This window comes from Aspergillus fumigatus, chromosome 2 (assembly GCF_000002655.1).
Source record: "Aspergillus fumigatus Af293 chromosome 2, whole genome shotgun sequence".
NCBI classification, from domain to species: Eukaryota; Fungi; Ascomycota; class Eurotiomycetes; order Eurotiales; family Aspergillaceae; genus Aspergillus; species Aspergillus fumigatus.
The window spans coordinates 971,492-994,539 of record NC_007195.1 but is presented as its reverse complement, the minus strand read 5'-3'; the positions used below and the strand labels follow the sequence as shown (position 1 = coordinate 994,539).

The following is a 23,048-nucleotide window of genomic DNA, read 5'->3' as shown; positions in this document are numbered from 1 at the left end:
AAATGAGAGCTGCTACTCACCTTGAGTCGATATGGAAGATGATGAACGCTGCGAACGCTGACGCGCTGTACGGAAGCAGTCGAACCAGACGTGAAGATTGAAGCTGGAGAGAAAAACTAGCGCAGAATCCCAAAAGGAGTATGGCGCCAAAAATTTTTGATTATATAATGATAACCTGGACGGCACAATGATTCAGGAACAAGGGAGAAAGAAAGGGAGATTCCTCGGAGTCAGTCGGATGTCCATCCATAAATCACGTGGATATCACGTGTTTTATAGCTCCAGGGACAATTAAACTGAAAGGAGGATATGACAGACAGCATGCTGGTGAACCACGACTTGTCGTGAATAGATCTCTGCGTGAGTAGGCTGTTATATTGTATATACAAGGTCAAAAGTAGATTAAATGTACGATGGACCAGCAACAGTCTCTTCTTCCAACGCGATAAAGATATCAAAATGCGAATTGGTAGTAGTAACGAAGGTTCAATAGACAAAATCAAAAGCAGAATTGCCCAGGCAAACTGCAAGCAAGAAGAAAAAGACACCACCGCTTGAAGACTCGAAGATCTTGAAGGTCAAACGCTACTCGTCGCGAAGAACGAAGATGGAACAGAAGTGGTGTACAAAATTGATAGCAAAAACATCACTTAATAATACACCAAGTCGAAATCAAGATTAGGTCCTAAGAAGAATGATGAAGGACGAAAGTCATGAAGCTCCACTAAAGAACACTTCGTTTCACATGGCCGCTCATTGTCATGCATTATGGCTGTAAAATCAATCAGAAATTTGACAGTCTGCGGGTGCTCCTGCGCACCCAAGTCAGAGTGCCATGTAAAGATATCAGTTCTGCCTTTTCAGGAGAATAAAAGACAGAGAATTGTAGAAAAAAGTCAAGGAAGGTGAATAAGAACAAGCTTATCGATGTACGGTCGAGGCACTGAGCAAATTCGTTGCCGATTGCTACCGGAAGTCGTCTTCGGAATCATTATCATCCGTAAGATCAAGACGATGGACAAGTTCCTTTGTTTCTCTAGCGATTTCGAAAGCAATGGGTGGAAGCTTCTTGATAACCTCTCTGTGTTCCGCAATATTTACCGCATCCTCGCCCTCAGCTGTTGTTTCTAAGAGACGAGTCCGATGCAAATTGAGCGTCTCAAGTATGGGGCCAGAGCGTTCCCGAAGGACGCGACCAGCGTTGGATCTATTGATGAAATGCTCCGTGGATGAGGAGACTTTGGAAACAATGGAAGAAATGGCCGAAACATGGGTGCTGATTGTCGTCAAAACGTCTTCCGCACGAACGCTGGCGACGAGTGCCTGAATGGACTGGACCAGCCCGTCTGTTTGGTCTTCAATATACAGCTAGAAAGTCGATTAGTTTTCACCCGATAAGACAGGATACAGTAGAGTCAACTCACCTTCAATTCCTGGAGCTCGTGATCTTCAGATTTCAGCTGTGAGCCGGTCAAAGCACCATTCTGAGACCCTGCATCCAAGTGAGAATGTGTTCCATTTGGAGTACGATTAGAAGGATCGCTCATAGCACTATAGATCGAGTCGTTATTACTCATTCTGCTTTGGCTCGGAGCAACGCTAAAATAGTCGGGAGACTTCATCTGCGAGAATTGATCTCGTTCTTCTTCGTTTTCGTTGAGCTCATGTTCTGGAGTGGGGCGGATTTTCACGAGACGAATAAGCTCAATAACTGCAGTGGACAAGTGCGATGCCGCAGCATCAAGGAGCGAAACAGGTGAAAGACCATTCGAACGGACGAAGTTCTTGGCCGCGGTGATCATGTTATTTGCTGTCGCAGACACTTTCCGGGTAGCTTTTGTACGCATAGCTGCTAATCCGTCGGCAGGGTTCTGCGTCGACTCAATGTCATTAAGAACATGACGGACTGCGAGAATAACACCCTTAATCTGGTGCATCACGAGTTGGTATTCATCGGATCGTGCGACGCGAAGCAACTCGTCAATGGAAATTTGGAACTTGGTAACATGTATATCCTTGACCAATCCATCGTCCTGCATGAAGCCGTTGTCTTGAATTACGGTGCTGAGGCCGGGACGAGTCTCTGAAATGCCGGATGATGCTCGAAGATGCCGTAGCTGAGTCTTGACTTTGGCGTACCGGGTCTTCCATTGCTGTAATTCGTCTTCCAACCGTTGAACCTCGCCTGACAATCTCTCTTCGTGCTCCCAGCGTGACTGAGTTTGCTCCGACAGAGCCTTCATCTCCATTAAAAAGGTGGAGGCTTCTCGTCTGACTTCCTCTGTCACCTGTTGCTGTTGGTGTAACTCCGCCTGCAGGTCCCGATACTTGATCTGCAGCTCAGAGAATTGAGATTGTAGCCCGGCGTCCCCGGCACTCTGCTGCGATGCCTCGTTGAGTTGACTTCTCAAATCTCTCTCCGTGGCATCACGCTCAGTTCGCACCTTTTCGAGTTCGAGCTGAAGAGAGGTGTTCAATTCTTCCGCTTGGGAGATTCTACTTTCGAGCTCCATCTTGAGGGTGTCCCATTCTTGCTTTGCTGCGCCAGTCATCTGCTCTTCGTGTTACTAAAACACCAGTGTGAACTTCGAAATGTCAGCTAGGGTGTTGCGTACCTGAGATCTTCGTTGCTCTTCTTGAAATTTCGACAGCTCCTCATCTTTTGACCTGATCAACTCCTCAAGTTGGTCCACCTTGCCCTGCTCCTCTTGGTACCTGGAGAGTTCTTCGTCTTTTTGTTTGAGCATTTCCTCCAACTTGTGGACTTTCTCCTGTAATGCAGACGCCTGCGACTGCGCGTCCGCCAAAAGCTTCCGTTCACTCTCACCTAGGGTTGTCGTCGTCCCTCTCCTGCTTTGCAAGACCCCATCCAGAGCGAAAGCATCACTCCTCGCGTCGTAATCGTCTTCCGCGCCGGGCGCATCGTCGTCGTCCTCCACCATGATACTCTTATTTGGGACAATCGTGTTGCTTTGGAATGACTTGGCTTGCGGTCCAACGTCACCGTTCACCGACGGCGGCCCGCCCAAGGACCCTTGGCGGGGAGGATACCCACCCATTGGACTGCCTGGAGGACCGCCGGAGGGATAGCCCCTTCCCATGCGGTTTGGAGGGCCTCGAGACTGAGAGCGCCGACTGCCGGGAGGCGGAGGATAACCGTTAGGACCGAAACCATTTGGAGGGTAGCCATTTGATGGGCGTCCACGCAAGCTGGGGGCGGGGCTGGCTCGGCGAGATTCCCGTGCCGGAAACTGGGGGAAGCGTCGTTCCAGTTCGCAGAAGACGTCCGTAGCTAAGTCTCTAAACCGCTGGTGTTGAAGGGACGCAAGTTTCTGGCGTGCTTGATTGCGCTTCTCATGAAAGTCTTCCCGAGGAGGCAGGAAGGGCGGCACATCGGGCCGCGAAGGACCAGGCCGCCCGGGGGAAGGCATGGCCTGCTGCCGGCGGAGGAGTTCATCGTAAACATCAGTACTGAGCTCTTGAAACTGAGTTGCCGAAAGCCTGAGCAGCTTGTCTCGGGCTTTGTTTGATTTACTGTTCGCTCTTTCATCCCGATAAGATGCATTAAGAAATCGTCTCAGGGCAAAGTAGTGTTGACCAAGAACTTCCTCCATCTGTTTCGTTCGCTTGCTGCGATCCTCGGCCAAAGTTCCACTGCTAGACCGGGCCGCGACTGAGCTCGGGGGCGACGGGTTGCCTGGGTCGCTCACACCATTTGTGGACCCGTTCGGCGCACCCGCATTATTCGGACCCAGCCCGCTGGGTGTGCCTGAGGTTGGAGGAGTTGCGAGGTTATTGCGAGTCGAGGAAGTAGGTGAGAATGGTGGATCAGATTTCTGGTACTGATTGATCCCTGACCAATCACTTCCATCTACGGAGACAGGCGACATGGTGCCTGGGTTGGGATTCATAGGGGGCCCAGTAGGAGTAGATCACGTCGCTTTGTAGCCGCCGCTGCTTAACTCAAAGGCACCCGATCGATCGGAGCTTCACACACGAGACAAAGTGCAGAATGTGATCATTAATTCGGGTGTTCTACTGATGACTGCGGCGAAGAAGGCCATCGACAAGGGGTTACTCGATTAACTCGGCAATGGTAGACGTCAGATAATGCGAGATCGTGGTGATCGGAATGTAAACGGCAGGAAGGAATGTGATGAAAAAAAGGAGCGAACTAAGCACCAATAAGCAAGAGGGAATGAAGTGCAGAAGCTCTTCCACAGAGGAAAAATGACCGTCTTTCCAGCACCAAGAGAACAAAAAGAGAAAGAAGACGGAGAAGAAGAAAAAGATGAACAAAGGAAATCGATGATAAGTTGAGAAGCGCGACAGGAGGGAAGTGGGAGCCACAGCCACAGAAGAAAATCAAGCGTTTCCCGACCCCCGAAGACTAAAGGTAGTTAGACGATGGAAGAAGTGGAGGGCCAATGGAGACTGCCCGGGGAGAGACTCTCTCTGTATGGTCTCTGTACGGAGCAGTGTCTGTACGATTACGAACAGAGAATGGAAGAAGAGAATCAAGAAATCTATACCCCGTACCTGACGTACCTACAGAAAATAACCCAAGACCATGAAATTACGATTACAGCCCGTGGAATAGGGGACTCTCTCTGCTCCATCCATAGGTACCAAGCATTTTTGTTCCAGGTCAACAGTCAGTGGGACTTCAAACACCATGCCTATCTTTGTTCTGGGCCTACATAGACAGAATTAGTATATACTCAGCTGATTTTACCTGCACCGAAGAATCAAGAAATCCAACTTGCAGCATCCTCGTCATATCTACCTTCCGTCAGGCAGAGAGGTACATAAGGTAGGTACTGAAATATTACGCAGAATTACTCCGTACGACAGATTATGTCCCCACCGGCCAGGAACCGATCAAAGGCTATCCGTCTAGTTCGTATGAGAGGCGGTGCTAATCACCACGAAGCCCAAAGTGCTAAACCACCACCTGCTCCCTGACGCAAGAATAGGGGGTCAAATCAAAAGAAGCAGCGATATTACGATTAATGGATCAGCATTTTTTTTCTTAGTCTCAACGCCATGTTCTGACGCGGCATGCCAGCTGTTGACATACGACAGAAGCAGAGTAAGCTGATACATAAGCAGCGGATTTCTCAGCCACAATGAGGTATCGCCAAACTTTCAACAATCAGCGAAAGTTACCTTCCTTATATACGAACATGCGATCACCTTTTCTACCTAGGTATCCATCCTATTGCTCAGCCGTTCGATGCCACCGAACTGCGGCCAGTTTGGTCTGCACATGCTCAAGGTTGAGTGGCAGTTGGTTCTTCATTAATCCCTATGCCCGATCTAATTATTATTATCCCACCTGGGATGAAGCAAAAGCGGGTACATAGATAGGTTTATGGGGACTTTGGGAAGTGAAATATGGGCCTTGACCTTTGGCAATCGTTGGAGTCCAGACCGGTCGCTCAGCAATCGCTGCGTTACTCGGTCTTGGTACCTGCCTAGGTAATGATATCTTACGGTGATTGTATAAAATTCGTAATTTCGGTAACTAGGTATCATCTCGACACTGCGATAACTGGTATGCCCAGGACAATACGCATCAAAAGTCACAGATTATGTGTGCTATTATTCTTGAAATACTTCATCCTACACAAAATCATACTTAATCGTTCACTCATTCCAATTCCTACATTTATCAATCCTCAGTAGTTCTATACAGTTCTATCATGTCGAAGCTTCACATCCAGAATATAGCATACTTCCATACTTCATGTTTCGCCATGCACAGAAATCATGGATAGCAACCCTTCGGGAAATATTATGGTATCATAGGGAATGTACGCCATGGCCAAATGTATCCAATGGCAACAATCCTTCCTCAGCTCTTGGCCTCTCGCCTGCTGCCTGCATTAAGGGCCATGTGTATTTCGGACAGCCAGCAAAGAATCAGAGCTTACCACCTAGCTGGATTTGCCGAAGGCTCGGCTACATTCCTCTCTTGGGGCGGAGTGGAAGCGTGCGCGAACTCCCGAATAGTAATCGCTATTTACCCCAAATTCACTCCGAGGAGGACATCGTCAATCCCCGAGCAGCACTCACGGCTGCTGAGACGGGGGTAGAAGTCCGTGTCGTAGCAGCACTGCGGTTGTGCGCCATGTGCGCTCTGACAAGGTGGCCGGCGGCAAGTGCAGAGCACAAGCTCAGCTCTCCCGCAAGAACAGCGGCAGCGACAATTCGAGCAAGTTGCCGAGCGTTGTCACCTGGATTGGTAGGGTGGGAACCACGGACACCTAGCATATCAAGCATGGCAGATTGTGCTTCGAGAATCGTGCCACCGCCGATTGTGCCAACTTCGATGGAAGGCATAGACACAGCGATCTGGAGGTTGCCATTGAGGCTTAGAAAATTGGCTAGTTAGTACTCGAGCAACGAAAACAAATTGAGAATGTATGACAACTCACTTTCTCATGGTCGTGATACAGCTGCTGCTCTCGACATTCTGCGCAGGATCCTGACCCGTTGCCAAGAAAACAGCAGTGACAATGTTCGATGCGTGAGCGTTGAACCCACCCACGCTTCCGGCCATAGCACTTCCAATCAAGTTCTTACTGGTATTGAGCTCGACCAGGGCATTTACGTCACTCTTGAGCACGCTCCGGACAACATCACCAGGAATGATGGCCTCAGCCACCACGGACTTGCCACGACCGTCAATCCAGTTAATAGCAGCAGCCTTTTTGTCAGTACAGAAGTTACCAGAAACGGAAATGGTAGCCATGTCGTCAAAGCCGCACTCAGTCGCCATAACGTGGAGCGCCTTTTCGACACCTTTAGAGATCATATTCATCCCCATGGCGTCACCTGTTGTGGTCTTGAACCGGATGTAAAGATAAGTGCCAGCGAGAGCCGTCTTAAGATGTTGAAGGCGGGCAAACCGACTGGTAGAGTTAAAAGCCGCAGTCAAAATGCTTCGACCCTCTTCTGAATCAATCCAGACCTTAGCAGCCGCCGCGCGTGCAAGAGTAGGGAAACCGACACAAGGGCCACGAGTCATGCCGTCGCCAGTCAGGACAGTGACCGCGCCACCACCTGCGTTAATCGCCTTGGCGCCTCGACTTGTGCTGGCCACCAGCACACCTTCCGTGGTAGCCATGGGAATAAAGTAGCTCTGGCCATCAATGGTCAAGGGGCCAGCCACTCCCAAAGGCAATGGCAGATATCCAATGACATTCTCACAGCAGGCACCGTGCACAAGGGTATAGTTGTAATCCTTGTATGGGAGCTTTGAACATTCCAAAGAGCCTGTGATAGCGGAAGTGGCAGGAGTTCGAGCAACAACAGCTCGACGGATCTTGACCGCTCTAGTGAACGCATCCACACGGCTCATGAGGTCCTCGTTCTCCATGGTCTTTTCCAACGCATAGCCAGGAATCTTGCCTCGCAGGGAAAGTTCAATCAATTCTTCATCGCTCAAGTAAGCGGCTCGCTTCTCTTTCAAGAAGGCCTCACATTCTTCTAAACTCCTCTTGGGAGTGTCGGGGTTCAAGTCGATCTTAGGGTATTCCTTCTTCGCTTCCACCACAGCCACCGTGGGGGCGGCAGGGACAGGGGCAACTTCGGGCTCCTTAATGCTCCAGCGAGCGGCATTGAACAAGTAGCCGTTCAAGATAATGCTCAGGGTCAGAGCAGCAATGATCCACTTGCTGATGATAGGATCTTCGATACTCTTGAGAAGACTCTCGATGACACGCCCGCCAACGGCGTCGAGGAACTGATCGGTGTACTCGATATCGAAAGTGCGGCTTTCACCCAAAGCGGCGTAGTATACAGAAGGATATTCAAGCTTGTACTTGATTGGAGGGATGACTGTCACAACCGTCTCCATCATCTGGCTCTTTGCAGAGACATAGATTGAGTCAAGCCCATTTTCTGCGACCTTGAAAGGGTCAATGGGCGTAGGCGCAAACACATTAGAGACACGAGACAGTAGAGGTAGGCCAGCACCCTGGCTTGAGTCCCGGAATGGGATGGTGGATAGATTCACCACATTGACCAAGACAAAACCTCCTACCATCAAAATCTTGAATCTGCGAACACTGCTGGAGCGGAGCTTTCTCCCAAAGATGCTAGTCTTGTTGCTGCTCTCAGATTCGGTCAGAGGCCAATCATTACTGGAAGCGACATTCTCGGCCACCCGATGGGTGATACCATCTTCTTCCAGAGCTTTGCGAAGAGTGATGTGGCGCTTGATCCGGTTAATTTCGAGTTTGATGCAGAGGATGGTGGTGTAGAAAGTGAAAAGTAGAACGCAGTCGAAAAACAAGATCCACGCCGCGAGAAAACAGAATTGTCGCAACCCACCCTGGACTCCAGAAGCGGCCCCGGCAATAAGAATGGCGATCTCGATGCAGTAATCGCGGATAATCTCAAAACCTTGTTCCTTGATCGCGGTCTGAATAGAGTCCTGAATGGACTTTGTGGTGCTTGACGAAGCTTGACCAGCTCTGCCCCTGTTGTCCGCTGCCGCAGTGAGAACAGCCCTGGTAAGAATGATTGGCTTCTCGAAACCGATAGTGACAACAAGGAATGGAAGGCCCTCGGACAGCAAAAGGACATTGATCGGGACGCCAAGCTTCGTTGTGACCAGAAGACCAAACAAAAATGCAAAAACGCCCGAGAAGAGGACTGTGGCAGCCAACCAGAAGTTAGAGCCGAGACGCCGCATCGAGAAGAAGAGGGACACGAAGCTAAGGTGCATCGAAAGGTATCCCAGGGTCATGATGACAATATCAATAGTTTCCGCGTGCTTAAAACATCAGCAAATATGGCAGCATAACGTAAGGCAAAAACATTTACCTTGATCAAATCCACGAATGAACCCCACGCATCTGCCAACCAGAGCTTGATAGCACCACCAGAGCCATAAGCCGAGCCACGAGCGGCCCGCATGATCCATTTCTTTTGTTCCCCGTCGTCCTCATCGGAGGAGGTGTCCGGGATCTCCTGCACCGCTTTCAGAAATTGTGGGACCTGATCAAACGGCAAGGTGAATGCAAGAGAAGAGTCATGGGAGAAGGGCGAGAACAAGTTAGGTGTAAATGGCACTGGTTGAGCAGAGGCATTGGAAGGAATCGGTAATTCTGTTGCGGCAGGAGCGATTGAAGATGACTTGGACAGGGAATCCGAGAAGATGAAGGTTGTTAAGGCAAGATGGTTGACGCCCTGCGGCCAATAAAAAGTCAGCGTACAAGAGTTTCAACTTCGAGATAAGCTGATGTGATATACCGTGTAGTCCTGGCTCGCTAAACTGTCCTCCACCTGCCATTTCCAAGATGTACTCTCACCCAACCGAAGATTCCGGCTGCCCTGAAGCAGAGTATCGACGTCCACTTGACCTGCAATATTCCTGGAATTCCTGACGCTGTCGAACAAACTCCCTTCAAGGAGACCGACGTACGTCGTACTGGCGAGCAATGCAATAACCACAATGGTGTGTATAGGGTGCTGACAAGCGTGACTCGAGATGGACTGTAAAACGCCAGTGACCTGACGCTTTAGCCATCCCGGTTCGACATCGTTCGTGGCTTCTGCCGAACGAAGCTTCCTTGTAATCAGAGAGGTAGCCATTGTCTATCATAGACAAAATGGCGAGCAGGAGAGGCGGTGTAAGCCGCCTGTCTAGGGGAAGTGTTGAAATTGAAGGTTAGCAGGGGTGAGACACTATGGCTTAGTACCGTCTCAAATTCTCTCGACTCGATGCTGAGAAATCTCAGGAATGCTGTCGGGGTCAGGAGGTGGACATGAAGTATTGAAGAGGTCACTGTTTGCTGAAAGGACTCTAACAAAAAGTGCAACCTTGAGTGCGGTTAGGACAATTATCTCCGGCGACACATTCACCGAGGATTAAACGTACCAGACAATAAGGGGCGTTGAAATAGCCAGCCCACACTTCAATAATGAGCCGAATTCTACCTTTTAGAAGAAATGAAGTCCAATCCTACCCAACAGCTCCTTTCTTTTTCCTATCCCTTATTTGCCTTGATCGCGGACCCCCTGAAAGTTGACCCAAAGGCAGTCTGGCTCGCCGCTGGGGAAGATGGAAATAAGTAAATCCGGCTAATTTTGCCGCCTAAGCACAGCCACAAGCACCGTGGATCAGTGCAGATGCTTGTACTAGGCTCGCAGGGAACAACGAGGTTGAACTCGACCGCACAGTGTTATATTTGAAGATCAAGGTAGGGGAGGAGGGTAACAATTATAATTATGGAGAAGAAAGAGCGGAAGCGAAAGAGGAAACAGAGTGGGGACGGCAAAGGAATAAAAGTCCAAGCAAAATAGAAAGATAAAGTCTTCGGGCTTTAGTCAAGGAAATAATCAATACGAAAACATCCCAGAGTCCAGTCGTTAAAATCCCAACTAGTCCGTAGGTAGTCGCATTAGTCCTCATACTACGGAGTACTTCGGCTACTATCCGACTTGGAAATGTCCCATTAAGCCCGTTGACTTACTATTACGGTCCCATGAACTGTATTTGTTTTATTCACCGAGTGGCTATCAATTAGCTGGGTAGTAGTTGATTCTAATCCCTCCTTTTCTCAGCAACAGGAGTAAGGAGTTACGTACTCTACCACTACTTGCGATGTGCTACGAATAGACTTCAATATGAACTGTTTGTTACATACCTGTTTGCGACTCTGCAGTTCGTGCAGTTCGGGTACTGCTCGGCAATCCGCCTTCGGTGAACAGGCACAAGACGACCAAGTACCGGTATCTCAGGTTCGGGGGACTGTGGTCACGTCATATCGACAAATGATAGTTACAAGACTCGAACCAGTCATCTCACGTAAGATGGACGATGTCGATGTTGATGTTGTGAAGGTAATTTCAAAGGGTAAGCAGTACTTTGACTTGGCTTGTTCCCAGTGGTCAAGCAAGTAAGCAGGCAAGCAAGATGCAAAGTGCCCAAGGTATGTTGTTGAACTGGACACAGCATGGATAGACATACAGTGTCGTTCCTCCTGGTTCAAGGACGGAAAGAATCAAAAAGCGTGCGGCGTGTTACACAATTCTGGCTTGTTCACCGCTAGCACCCCTTGCACTTCTTTGACGAAGAGGAGCAAGTCCCCCTTGCATCTGCTATACCTCTAACTTACGGAGGAAACCGTGAGTCGAAACTCGTAATATGGTACCTAGATACACAGTGTATCCATGATCCAGAAGTCTGGTAACAGTTCAAGTTTCGAAAATTCGTTCATAGATCCTGAAGATATATTACCTTCATCACATAACTAAGCATACTCAAGCAAGAATATAGAGATGCTTCTAAGTGATCATAGTGGAAGTATTGATATGAGCTTGTATTGGATTGTAGAAATATAGACACTATCCCTCAGCCAGCCACATAAGGGAATAACAACGATGTGGACTACTCAACAATTGACTGAACAGGAAATTCAAGAAAAATCCTTTTTTTTTGGAATTTAGCCTCATCCTTCCGGCCCCTTATTTCTCTGCCACCTAAGGTCCTTCAGCTTCTACCTCCTAAGTCATTCAAAGCTCTGTGGAAATACGGGAAGTTTTCAAACTTCTGCAGATAGATCTAGCCTGGATCTCCGAAAGACGGAGTTTTTACCAGCGCATTATGTAATTGAGTACGAGCCTTCGGTGCCAATCGATCGATATGGTATACTCAACCGGGGAAATGGCCAAATGCTGTTTCATTTCGTATGAAAGTCTGTACTTGGCTTCGATTCCTGTCGTTCTCCATGGGCTTCGTCTTGGCCAGCCTGGTGGAGTTGTGGGCAGTGGACACTGGACAGTGCACAATCCTGATCCGTCGGAGATAACACAATAATATGTATCCACTTGTTTCATCTAATCAATCAGTGCGATAATCTGTTGGACTGACCATACCTTTGCTTCGGAGCCTATAGTGGGGACTACTACTGTGAAGGGGTCCGGTAACGGTTGTTGTTATCCCAATACTCTTCCCTACGGAGTATTGTTGGAGTAGATTCCAATTTTCGGATGAAGCCGGTCAGTGGTAGGCCGAAAGTCGTTTTTCTATTCTATTCTTTTCTTTTTTGTGTGTGTGTATGTGTCCGTTCACGCAGAATGGTACTTCATGAGTGCAGACGGGCTGACCTGTGTCAAAGGCAGTCCATGTCTGAAGCCCTAGACTATGGATAATACCTGCCTTTCAATCTAGCAGAGGCGTCTTGCTTTGAATGTCTTAACACAAATAATAGTGTTATGGGTCGTAAGCGAGACTATGGCAGATCTCCAGTCCTCGACTGGCCCTGTCACAACCCAAAACAAAGACCGGAGTCCAGCCGAGTGCCTTCGGGTTCAGGTGGTGCAAAACTCCAACGCATAGGAGCTAACCGCTGCGGTATTTGCTTCTCAGAGCTATAAGAGTTTGGAGCGCTTCGATTTAGGCACTGGGAATGGCAAGGCCGAAAATTCTGCATGGCAGCCATCCGTCCTCAGTCTTCGTTAAGGAGGGATATACTTCGGTTTTGCTTTCTTATGACTTTGCCTATTTATATAGAGACCTCTTGCGAGCGTTGAACTGCTCAGCTAGAAGCCTGTCGAAATACCTTCACTGCGCTTAGCATTAAGGCGTGGAGTAAACCTTAGACACTGCTCGTGCGGCTGCCGATCTTCTAAACTGCCACAGAAACAATCTCCATCTGAAGCTTTATAAGTCAAAAGAGGCTTTGGGCCAATATGTAGGCTTGAGCTTGCCTGTCAGCGGTGCTACCACCCTTTAATCTTGAAGACGGTTGGTAAGCGCCTCGTCGGAGATTCAAAGCCCAATCGGGAATTTAGCATCCTTACATCTCGTGCAGTTCTGCGACAAAGTCGAGATTCCTCATACCTGCAAAGAAGATTATGAGGTGTCCTTTAATCGAGTTACGCGCTGCTTCTATTTGGGGTGTCTCAATGTTACGCTCTTAAGCCTGGACCTTTCTTCTACTCGTTTCACCAGGTTCTTCAGGCTTCCCAAGGCAACACGCAAACATTGTACGCCTACTTCGGGATGCCCCCAATACAAAAGATGAAGGGCCCTCTGTCAAAGGGTACAAAGGACCTCGAATTGATTGGCTTCAGGTGTTCGTCGAAAATCTGGGCCTGTCGCTTCCTTTAGCGCTGTGCAAAAATCCTGGACCCGCTCTTTGTTTCCTATTGACTCCGGCCTATTGAGTCAACCACCCAGATGTTTTGAATGATGCATTATCTGAAGACCAGAATGATACCTGTTTCTTCATTGAGAATAGGCAGGTGCAAACCTGAACGAGAAAATAGGAGATGCAACTGAAAACGTCCCATGATCCTTGTGTTTCAATGCCCATTGTGTCTGGTGGATTGATCGCTTCACCCACCATTGTTCAGTCTTGCTCAGTCTCAGCCTCTCTAATCATTTCAACAAAGAACAAGTGGAAATAACTGGTGAGATTCGTGTGATCTGAGAATCAGGATTGACACCTAAGAAAACAAGGGGGATTCACCGGTGATGGATTTCTAAAACATACGACTCCTGCTTACAATATTGACGACCACACCAAGCAGAAGGCAAGAGATAACCTCGCTGGTTTCGAGGCAACATCGCTGGTCGGCGTCCTCTCCTCTGTCACGATATCTTCCTTTAGCCAGAATATTATGCAAGCGCTGCGCATTCTCAGTATGGTCGTTTCGAAGTTGCTGGTCTTCGCCCACATTTTTACAGTAGTCGTCGCCCATTCTTGGGTTGAACAGCTCATGGTCATCGCGCCGAATGGAACGTTTGTTGGCTCTCCAGGATATCCTCGAGGAAATGTTCTTCGCACCGATCCCTCCTTCAACGACAAGGCCATGACCAATCTGATACCGCCTGATGGCCGGGCTAATCTGAGTCAGATCCTTCCAAGTGATCGTTTGTGTAAGGATACACAACAGAAACAATTTCAGACAGATGGTAGCCCAAGACTTCAGGCAAATCCTGGAGCTGCTATCGCCCTTCGCTTCCAGGAAAATGGCCATGTGACCCTACCCCAGAACCAGCCTGGAAAACCCAGGAATCGTGGGACAGTATATGTATATGGGACGACGGAGCCAAAGGACGATGAACGGCTTCTTGACATACACAATGTCTGGAACAAGGAAGGCACAGGAGGTGACGGGCGCGGCGTCCTCTTGTCGACCCAGAATTTTGACGATGGCCGTTGCTACCAGATAAACAGTGGTCAGATCTCCAAACATCGCCAGGCCATGTACCCGCATGAGGCAAACCAACTCATGGGAGCCGATCTCTGGTGCCAACAAGACATTGCGCTCCCACCTGAAGCGCCAACCGGCAAGCCCTACACGCTGTACTGGGTTTGGGACTGGCCTACAGCTCCGGGAGTGGACCCATCCTTGCCGAATGGAAAGCAAGAGATATATACTACCTGCATCGATGTGGATGTGATTGATAGCCCTCCTACTCAAGAGCGTGTACCGGCGAACTATGTCGAGGATCAGTCACTAAACAATGCGGCCATTCCATCTCAGTTCGCAGAGATTTTTGGAATGAAACTTCCGTCCTTCTCTGCGCCTGTCTCTTCGACATCACGGCTGATTCCGACACCGACTGCCGTTCCCAAGCAACCCACACCAGCCACCGTGACCTCTTTCATCATACTGACCAAGACCGTACAGCCGGATGCCTGGCAGACCAGTCTAGGCTCATCAATACCTAGCTACTCCACGCCCAGCTTCTCTTCTCCAGCTTGGAACTGGTTTCGAAGGCCTATCTAATTCTTCAACACTTTATCCTCAAGGCAGAGGGGTCGACATCTGCTCCAGAGCTCTCGCTTGTCACGCACAGCTGGCACTGTGCATCTTTCTTTCTTTCTTTCTTTCTAGCTCCGGTTCTTCTTCGTTTATAGTAAATAAGAAAAAAAGATTGTTCCAACCCAACAAACCAGTTGAAATCGTCTGTAAGAACTACGTACGCCCAATTTGTGTGGCTGCCACTCGCCAGAGGTTTGTCCTATTCATTAAATCTTTCAGCCAGCCTGATCATTTCCAGCAAGCAAGGGCAACCAGTCTCGCATACCAGCCTACCGTTAGGTTGCATGCGAGAAAATGCTCGCCTTTGTTAACTCAGCATTGGAGCCTGGGACCAACGCAAGGGGACGATAAGGCCTCAGGCATGATTCCAAGGCGAGAATAGATCAAGGCACCATATTCTTGAAACACGCTAGTCCGCGCGTGGTAAGTCACGTGGGGACATCCAACTCTGTGGCGGCCGAAGGAGAAACGCTGCGACCAGGAGATTGATTCAGGTACTTGAACCTTTACAAAGTGACTGATTCGACATCTGTCCCATATATTGGGGTCACTGAAAAAGGCTCAGATCGAAAATTTGAGTTTGACTCTTGGTATAACGTCTTCCTCGTCTCTACATGGCTGCGGTGCCAGTCAAGCCCTCTTTCTCCACCGGCTGCGCCTTGATGACCCTAAACGCTTTCGGGCCTTGAGTCTTCAGTACCTTGCAAGTAGGTAATCTCCGACCTCCTGCTTGGGTCCCACCGTCCATCGATCGTCCATTTTTGTCCCCTAATAATAATAAGACTGATAATCATTATCACTATCAATCGCACTGGCAACTTAGCTACTCACTTTACCTGTGGCTCTTCCTCCTCGTTCCTCCTTGCAACCCCTCTCCCCCCCCTTCTCTCTTTTTCATCGTTCTCTTGTCTGTTCCTCGTCCTTGCTATTGGTTGTCTTCTTATTAACCGGGACCAGCTGTTGCTATATTTAGAACCTCCCACTTTCATCGCCTCCGTTACCTTCAAACGACTCGACAAGAATCAAAACGCGGGACAAAATTCCTTCAAGTCCAGTATTATTGCCCCAACAGCTTTCAACCCGCTATTGGTTGCAAGGGTCCCCTTCTATTTCTCTTTTCTCAAACACTCGACTGGGCTTACGTCTCATTGCTCCATTGGTTTGGCATCTTGATTCAAAAGACAAACCGAGGCGTCCTTGGGGGCTTTTCTTTCTACGAGATCAATAGCCGCGCATTGAACCTATCTCGATCGTTGATTGTTGCAACAGTCGCCAACTGAGGCACTGGAAACATTGCGAATATCTGGCGTCTAGAATCGCCTCAAGGGTGTTCTCGAAGCGAGATCGACTTGGAGAATCCGGATTACACCTTCCCCCAGCCTCATACAGTCGGTCGTCCCTATAGTGCTTGGAGGCAAGGAGCTCTTAAAAGGTATCTCTCAGCCTGCATGCTTTCACTCTTATTACTTCCATAAACCCCGGCCATCTGCGTCGATTGAATTATATTGGGAGGTTTCCTCATATCATCAGGCGTGTTCCTGCGACCTCACATTCATTGATCGGGATTCGGAGATTCAACAACGCGATGCGAGACTAAAGTCGCAACGCATCCTTTACCGTCAACAACAGTCACCTCCTCACCGGACACATCTTTCAATTCAGGTCGCTTTTCTTTCCGGGGGGAGCGTCCTCATAACCGTCATTATTCGTGGTGCCTCCCGCGCTAATTTATCATGGCAACCCTAACCTCATCGGCTTCTCGGCCGCAGTCACAGGTAGTCACCTCGATGACGAACCTGTCGGTTCTACCTCCTATTATAACAGATGCTTCTGGGAAGACACAAATCGGGCAGCGGACATCGTTGTATGCGAAAGATCGTCTGTCGACGTACTCGAATGTTTCCACCACTTCTCAGAATTGCTCTCGTCCCGGCTCGCATGTGTTTCCAATCTTTCATTCCAGCTTGCCATATGCGCTCGTTCGGGATTTCGCGTACCCTCCAGTCCACCCACTTCATTACGGTCCTCTCCCACCCCGTGCCTCCGGTGTGTCCACTCCGGCAAGCGAGCATCGGCGCCTTTCGGACCCTCCCGCACCATGGGATAACTCGCGTGGTCAATGGTCGTCGGGCTCTTGGAGAGCGGATCAGAGCCATGGGCAGCAGCAATTACCCGCAATGTCGTTTGGCGATGGGCCCCCTTATAGCGAAGATGAAGATTTGCATAGCCCAGTGTTCTCCGCATCCCGCCACCGCAAGAACAAGTCAACAGGGATGAATGCGAATGGCCGAAGAACGAGAAGTCCCGGTCGCGGCCATCAATCTGCCTATTTCTCCGGTGATGTCGACCGAGGAATACTGGTCAGCATGAACGCAGACGGCAGCGAGACTTATTACGTCAATGATGACGATGATGGTTCAGATGATGGCCCTGGAGGAGAATATGTCACCTATCCTCCGAGTGAGAGCCAATATTCTCACATGGGGAACGAAACTTACGGCGACTATGAGGACCGTGAGCATGATGCAGGGTTCGAATCTGAGGACGATTATTCCGGTGCCGGCCGATACTCGGGTGATTTCCAATTCGCAGTTGGCTGTCCAGATGAGGAGATGCATGGCAAAGCAGTTGCGCTATTTGATTTCACCAGAGAACATGAGAACGAACTGCCCTTGACGGAAGGACAGGTGATTTTTGTCTCATATAGGCACGGCCAGGGCTGGCTAGTCGCGGAGGATCCAAAGACTGGTGAAAGCGGTTTGGTACCAGAGGAATTTGTTCGGTTACTTCGGGACATCGAAGGTGGCCTGACATCGCTCAGCGTCGACCCAAGTCTCGATACTGAGGAAGATGATAGCACATACTTGAGCCCGGACTCAACCGACTCAGAGCAGGCTATCACACCAACTCAGAATGACCAATTGCCTCTTACCACTGAAAGGGGGTCTGTTCATATTCCCAACGGCGCATCGAATTTGGAGAGTTCAGCCGTCATCCCAGATGGCGGCGGCGAAATCGAATCGAACCAGTCACATTTTCTGCACAACGGACAGGAGATCGGTAGCACCCCACCAATCGAACAACAAATGCCGGAGAAACAAAAGACAGAAAGGGAAAGCCAGATGGGTATCTTGGCGAAGACATGAGACATGTCCTTCACCATTGGCCTTGCTCGTCCTAGATGACTGGCTTGGGAGCCCTTCGCCATGAGTCTGTCGTGAGCGTTGGGCGTCTACGACTCGGGTCTGTTTCTGCAAAGACGCACGGATTCAAGCCTTCTTCATTCTTGGCCGTTAGCCTTGAAAGGACTTCCAGAATTGCACTCATTGAGCAAAGTGCCAGCTGTTGTCCGACTGCCCGAGAAGTCGATTTCTGAAACGATAGGGTGACTAGACCAGGGCTATCCCATACACATGACACGATATAGTTCATGAGAGAATTCGCATCAGATAACCTGGTGGATGACGGGTTGAAGATGCTTTATATTTGACAGATTGAGCTCTCAACGAAGGGCAGGATATACCACTTCACTTTGTTGGCTTGAACAAACCAGTAAAGGAGAACAGGCATCGTTCTTCTTGCGATTTCTAGCTTGTAAATATTTTGACGTTTACGTTTTCTGCATGGTTGTACTGTCTTCAATATCCAGCGCCGGCGTCATCATCTGTGTCAGCATCTGTTCCTGATTCGTCGGCCTTAAGGGGTTCATTGTGCATGGTATGGGCTACTATTCTGTCAATTCTAGTTTCTGTGGGATTGGAAATCATCAAGAGATTATGCCATAACCAGGTATACAGTAAATGGCGAGTGAATATATATGGTACCATATACTTGAGAACAGACGCCACGATATCCAACCAGCTACCCAGTCCCAACTAAAGTTAATATATATCCCGTCGCATCGTCACCCAACATCATCGCTTGGTATCCACCTCGGACCCAGGCAACTCGGCCATCCTCCCCATCGACCCCGGCAGCTCCGACAGCTTACGCGCGCTGCCGCCCACCGGAACCGCCAGCTTATGCACGGCCGCACCCCCCTGCGCATCCATCTCCTGCATCATCCGCCCACCCAGCATGGGAATTTTCTTTTCGTCTATCTCCGCAGCATCCTTCCCCTCGGGATCATGATCCTCTTCGCGCGTCGCCGATCCTACAGTAGAAACCGCAGTACCACCACCACCGCCCCCAGCCGCATCCTCGCCATCCTGCCGCGCGGGTTGTTGGTCCCCCGCCTCCTGAGCGGCCGCCAACCGTCGACGTCTCCGCCGGAACCAGAAGATGAGCGCGATGAGCCCGCCTAGCACCGCGGCGGCGAGGACGCCCCCGACGATGCCCCCGATCTGCGAGCCGGATAGGCCGTTCCCGGATTGTGATTGCGCGGTGGGAGTGGACGTGGGGGGCTGAGTCGAATCGCTGCCTGCGCTTGTGTGAGGGGGCGTACTCATGGGTGTACTCGAGATGGGGAGCGTAGCTGTCCCAGTCGACGCGCGAGTCGAGGATGTGGATGTGCGGTTCGTCATATTGGTGTATTTCACGCAGCATTGGATGTTATTCGGCCCCGGACAGGGCCAGGGGTACTAGAGATGTTTCTGTCAGCTGACAATGGAGGGTTGCTTTTTGTGTGCGTGTGAGATCTACCGATGTGCCAGCGAAGTATGCGCCCTCCTCGCATGTCTGGTTTGAGACGTCGCGGCAGTAGCCAGTTCCTTCGGAGACGGTGCAGCGGCGGTGGAGACAGCACTGTGCGGCGTTAGTCTGAGGACAGGTTAGAAGAAGCAGAGGCAGTTCTTGCCGTGTAGTCGGATTGGTCGCTTTGGCATTGGTTTGAGTAGACTATACCGAGGCCTGCGCAAGTTAGAGAGCCTGTCGACAATGGGATACGGAGTGTGGAGTCAATAGGTACATTTAGAGGATGGGAGACACTCCCCGCTGCCAATACTGCCTGAGCAGCTATTGTATGCCTCGTTTAGTTGACGGGGGAGTAATAAGTTGCTTTCGAAGATGGGGTTAAGGAACATGATGGTGGTCGGATATGGGATGGAGAACAGGATCAACTAGCAATACGAAGAGAACCTGATCGATCTATATTATATGCATTGACTGTACTTGAGTGATCAACGGGCTCATAGCTAAAAACAGGCTTCAAGGCTGACACCAAATGAGAATCACAGTTTACTCGTGCGGCTGAAACGTTGCGAGTCTGTCGTCCAGTCATAGACTGTGCCAAGTTCACGAAGATTGGCAGCAGAAAGATCGAAGCAGCCCGTAGAATAATAATATATTCCGTCCTCGGTATCTTCCCCCCAGGAACTCCGTATCAAAGAGTCTTTCTGGCGGGGGGTCACACAGCGAACGAGGAGAATCGAGAAATGAGGGGATCCAAGAATGAGACTGATAACCATCCATGTGGACAACACCAGGTGAGGACCTAGTCGAGGCTATTATTCTTGCCTACCAGGGTTACTCTGGACGGTGCGGTATGCACTGGGGGAGGCACTTTACCTGAGCAGGTGCTGATCGTCAAGACAGCACACATTCTGGAGGGGAAATACGAGCCCCTGCCCAGGGTCTAATTTTACCCAGCCACCTGCTTCTGCAATGATTTGATGAGATGGTCAAAGTGGAAGGATCAATTCCAGTCTCCATACGGACTAGAATACGGAATAGAAGCATCAATGACCCATTCTGGCATCCGATTTGTCATAAATAACTCCGTTCAGGAAAGGAGTTACTCGGCGGGGCATGTATAAATATGACCATATAGATTCAACGTCTAACGGCAGCCCAGCGGGTCTCCAGATCCCCTGGGATGCTGGAATGGTGGGCCAAGGAAAGATTCCTATGGGGTTACTCACCAGCCAGGCATGAAGAAGATATATCGAATCTAATACGGCGTGGAATGAGAAGACTGCGCTTATGGACAAATGATATTTAGTGACTGGCCTAGAACCCTGTATGTCGATTCCTACCAGAGAAGAATGAGATATTGAGAGAAATTTGCACTACAGAGAGAATATCGCCTGGTAATCAAAAGTAAAGACAGAATGACACACGAATCATCAGAGACACAACTAGCCCAGCAAATCGTCAAGCCCCGAACTGCCCGTCTTCGCCCCCTGTTGCTGTGTCGATGAACTCATCGAAGGAGACGGAGAAGTTGGAGTGAAACTGCTCGACGAGGCCGGGGCTCCCCAGATTCCCGCGCTAGCCTTCTCTTTAGCCATACTCGCCAGATTGGGCCCCTTGCTAGCATTTGCGGATGACTTCTGGATGCCCGCACTGGCACTGGCGGTCGACCAGAGAGACCCAAAAGCGTCACCCGACGACTTGGATGCGGCCGGTTTACCACCGACCGATGAAGTGCCCCGGGCAGAAGTGAAAGAGGAAGTTGAGGGCATACCCGGTCGGTGGCCGGGTGTCGTGGCCGTTGGCTGCTGTGTGGTGGCGGTGGTAACGGAGGTGAAGTAGTTAGGAGTGGCGGCTTGGAAGCCCGTCGGTTTGGGCTGTGAGGGCTTTGCCTGCTGCGATGGCGGCACCATAGAGTTCTGAGAAAGTGTGGGAGACGCAACCGTGCTCGATGTCGGAGTCGGGGTCATTGATGTAAATCCGACCAACCCATTCAGATTCGGCCCTTGCACACCAGAGACGGGCCGGGGAGCGGCAAACTGGGTACTCGAGGTCGTACTGACTGTGGACGCGGGTGCGGGAATAGTAAATTGGTTGGCTGCGGGCTGCGGTGCTGGCGTTGCGGACTGGAATTCATCAAACTCGTCATCGTCATCGATTGGTTTGGACTCGAGAATATCCAGGCCGTTACTGCTGGCAGGCTTCTTACCAGCCGCAGTAGACGTGGAAGCAGCAGTGACCGGCTCCTCCTCGCCAAAGTCAAACAAGTCTTGTTCAGGCTCCTTGGGAGGCTCGGGCTTCTTCGCTTCCTGCTTCGGACGTGGAGGGCTGCTTCCGCGACGCCGCGCCGGGCTGGCATCGTCCTCGTCGTACTCGTCGTACTCCTCGAACCGGTTCCCTCTCCGTCCCGCATCCTGGAACTCGCTAGAAGCACCCCCGAAGCCGCCGCCGTCACCATAGACACCTCCACTGTAACCGCCAAAGGAGAGGCTATCGCTGCCAAATCCACCGTACCTGCCGGAGGAACCGGAAAAGCCGCCTCCCATGCCACCCATTCCACCGGAGCCGATTCCGCCCTCGAATCCACCAAACTTGTTGCGATTCGCACGGGCCTTCTTTCTCTCAGCGCGAATAAGATCCACATCACTAAGCAGCTTCACCAGCTCCGACGATCGGTTGCGCACGTTCACACCTTGGTCCTTTCCGTTCTGGTCGATGTAATGAAATTGGCGGAGCATCCGGATTAAGGACAGGTGAGACCGGGCGTCATCGACAACGCGCTCCGAACCATTCTTGATCAGAAATTCCAGCAGTTGAAGACTCTGTATGACAAAAAAAGACAAATCAGTCTAGCCGGTCTCTGGTAGACGCCAGCCCGCGCAATCGTACCTTGTAGATCTGTCGCCATTCCTCCGCGCTCTTGTCTGTAAATCGCTTGTAGATCATCGGCATAATTTCGTTTAACAGCTGGCTGTTAGCCACGGAGGTTAGCATCGAGCCCAGACCCATCGAGTAATCGACATCGCGACAAGTATGGAGCGAGGGAATAACTGACTAACTGTGAGTTCCGTTGGCGATCTCTTGCATCAATGTAGTTGAAGCTCCCCAGGGTTCATTGTTCGTAGCTTCCCGGACCTGCTCGCAGTTAGAAATCGCCTACAACCCGGACAGTCCGTCATCGCTCTCTCAGGACAAGAGCGAAGCGGCCAATGCGATTGGCAGGGCGGTGACAGCAAACCTTGGACTCCATCTCCGTGTAGTTCATGACAGCTAAGAAACAGGAAAAGTTATTAGCTCGTACGCCATTGTAGACAGTTGGTTCAGGGCTGAAGGAGTCGGGAGAGGAAGACGGGATGCCAGAAGATGCTGGATTGGAGTACCTACCATTCTGCACCTTGCGGACTCCCGCCTTGATATCATACAAGGTCAAGTTGCTGACCTGCTCTTTCAGACTGCTGAAATCCATGGCGCAGACTCAGCGTTGTCCGGTGTATTTGCACTCTTATGAATCGACAAACTTTTAAGAAACAAAAGAAAGAAGGAAGGAAGGAAGACTAAAAATGCAGTATATGCAAGGACTTGAGATTCAGGACGAGGGAGACGGGGGACAACGAGGAGGCGGGAGT

The 23,048-nt window shown here is 50.2% G+C and overlaps 6 protein-coding genes across 6 annotated transcripts; 2 read left to right on the top strand and 4 right to left on the bottom strand.

Moving 5' to 3' along the window:
• Positions 1-302: 302 nt before the first annotated feature.
• AFUA_2G03710 (putative cell polarity protein) lies at positions 303-4,326 on the bottom strand. The gene is made up of 3 exons (XM_744410.2): positions 2,616-4,326; positions 1,425-2,552; positions 303-1,368 (listed from the first exon to the last, which is right to left on the bottom strand). The coding sequence occupies exons 1-3, from the start codon at positions 3,909-3,911 to the stop codon at positions 967-969; spliced, it is 2,826 nt and encodes a 941-aa protein (XP_749503.1). The 5' UTR covers positions 3,912-4,326; the 3' UTR covers positions 303-966.
• A 1,313-nt stretch (positions 4,327-5,639) lies between these two features.
• hmg1 (HMG-CoA reductase) lies at positions 5,640-9,606 on the bottom strand (the record flags this gene model as incomplete). The annotated part of the gene is made up of 4 exons (XM_744409.2): positions 5,640-6,376; positions 6,441-8,785; positions 8,836-9,201; positions 9,265-9,606. 4 exons carry the CDS (start codon positions 9,604-9,606, stop codon positions 6,037-6,039), a joined length of 3,393 nt encoding a protein of 1,130 aa, XP_749502.1. The 3' UTR covers positions 5,640-6,036.
• Positions 9,607-13,833: 4,227 nt separating this feature from the next.
• On the top strand, positions 13,834-14,757 carry AFUA_2G03690 (uncharacterized protein; the record flags this gene model as incomplete). The annotated part of the gene is made up of 1 exon (XM_744408.1): positions 13,834-14,757. The coding sequence occupies one exon, from the start codon at positions 13,834-13,836 to the stop codon at positions 14,755-14,757; it is 924 nt and encodes a 307-aa protein (XP_749501.1).
• Positions 14,758-15,134: 377 nt separating this feature from the next.
• On the top strand, positions 15,135-17,939 carry AFUA_2G03680 (adaptor protein NBP2; the record flags this gene model as incomplete). The annotated part of the gene is made up of 2 exons (XM_744407.2): positions 15,135-15,500; positions 15,751-17,939. The coding sequence occupies exon 2, from the start codon at positions 16,527-16,529 to the stop codon at positions 17,937-17,939; it is 1,413 nt and encodes a 470-aa protein (XP_749500.2). The 5' UTR covers positions 15,135-15,500; positions 15,751-16,526.
• Positions 17,940-18,707: 768 nt separating this feature from the next.
• AFUA_2G03670 (EGFR-like transmembrane domain-containing protein) lies at positions 18,708-19,954 on the bottom strand (the record flags this gene model as incomplete). The annotated part of the gene is made up of 3 exons (XM_744406.2): positions 19,700-19,954; positions 19,435-19,641; positions 18,708-19,373 (listed from the first exon to the last, which is right to left on the bottom strand). Exon 3 carries the CDS (start codon positions 19,314-19,316, stop codon positions 18,708-18,710), a length of 609 nt encoding a protein of 202 aa, XP_749499.1. The 5' UTR covers positions 19,317-19,373; positions 19,435-19,641; positions 19,700-19,954.
• Positions 19,955-20,689: 735 nt separating this feature from the next.
• AFUA_2G03650 (ENTH domain-containing protein) lies at positions 20,690-23,047 on the bottom strand. The gene is made up of 5 exons (XM_744405.2): positions 22,807-23,047; positions 22,661-22,692; positions 22,478-22,557; positions 22,312-22,393; positions 20,690-22,244 (listed from the first exon to the last, which is right to left on the bottom strand). The coding sequence occupies exons 1-5, from the start codon at positions 22,886-22,888 to the stop codon at positions 20,868-20,870; spliced, it is 1,653 nt and encodes a 550-aa protein (XP_749498.1). The 5' UTR covers positions 22,889-23,047; the 3' UTR covers positions 20,690-20,867.
• Between the last annotated feature and the right edge of the window lies 1 nt (position 23,048).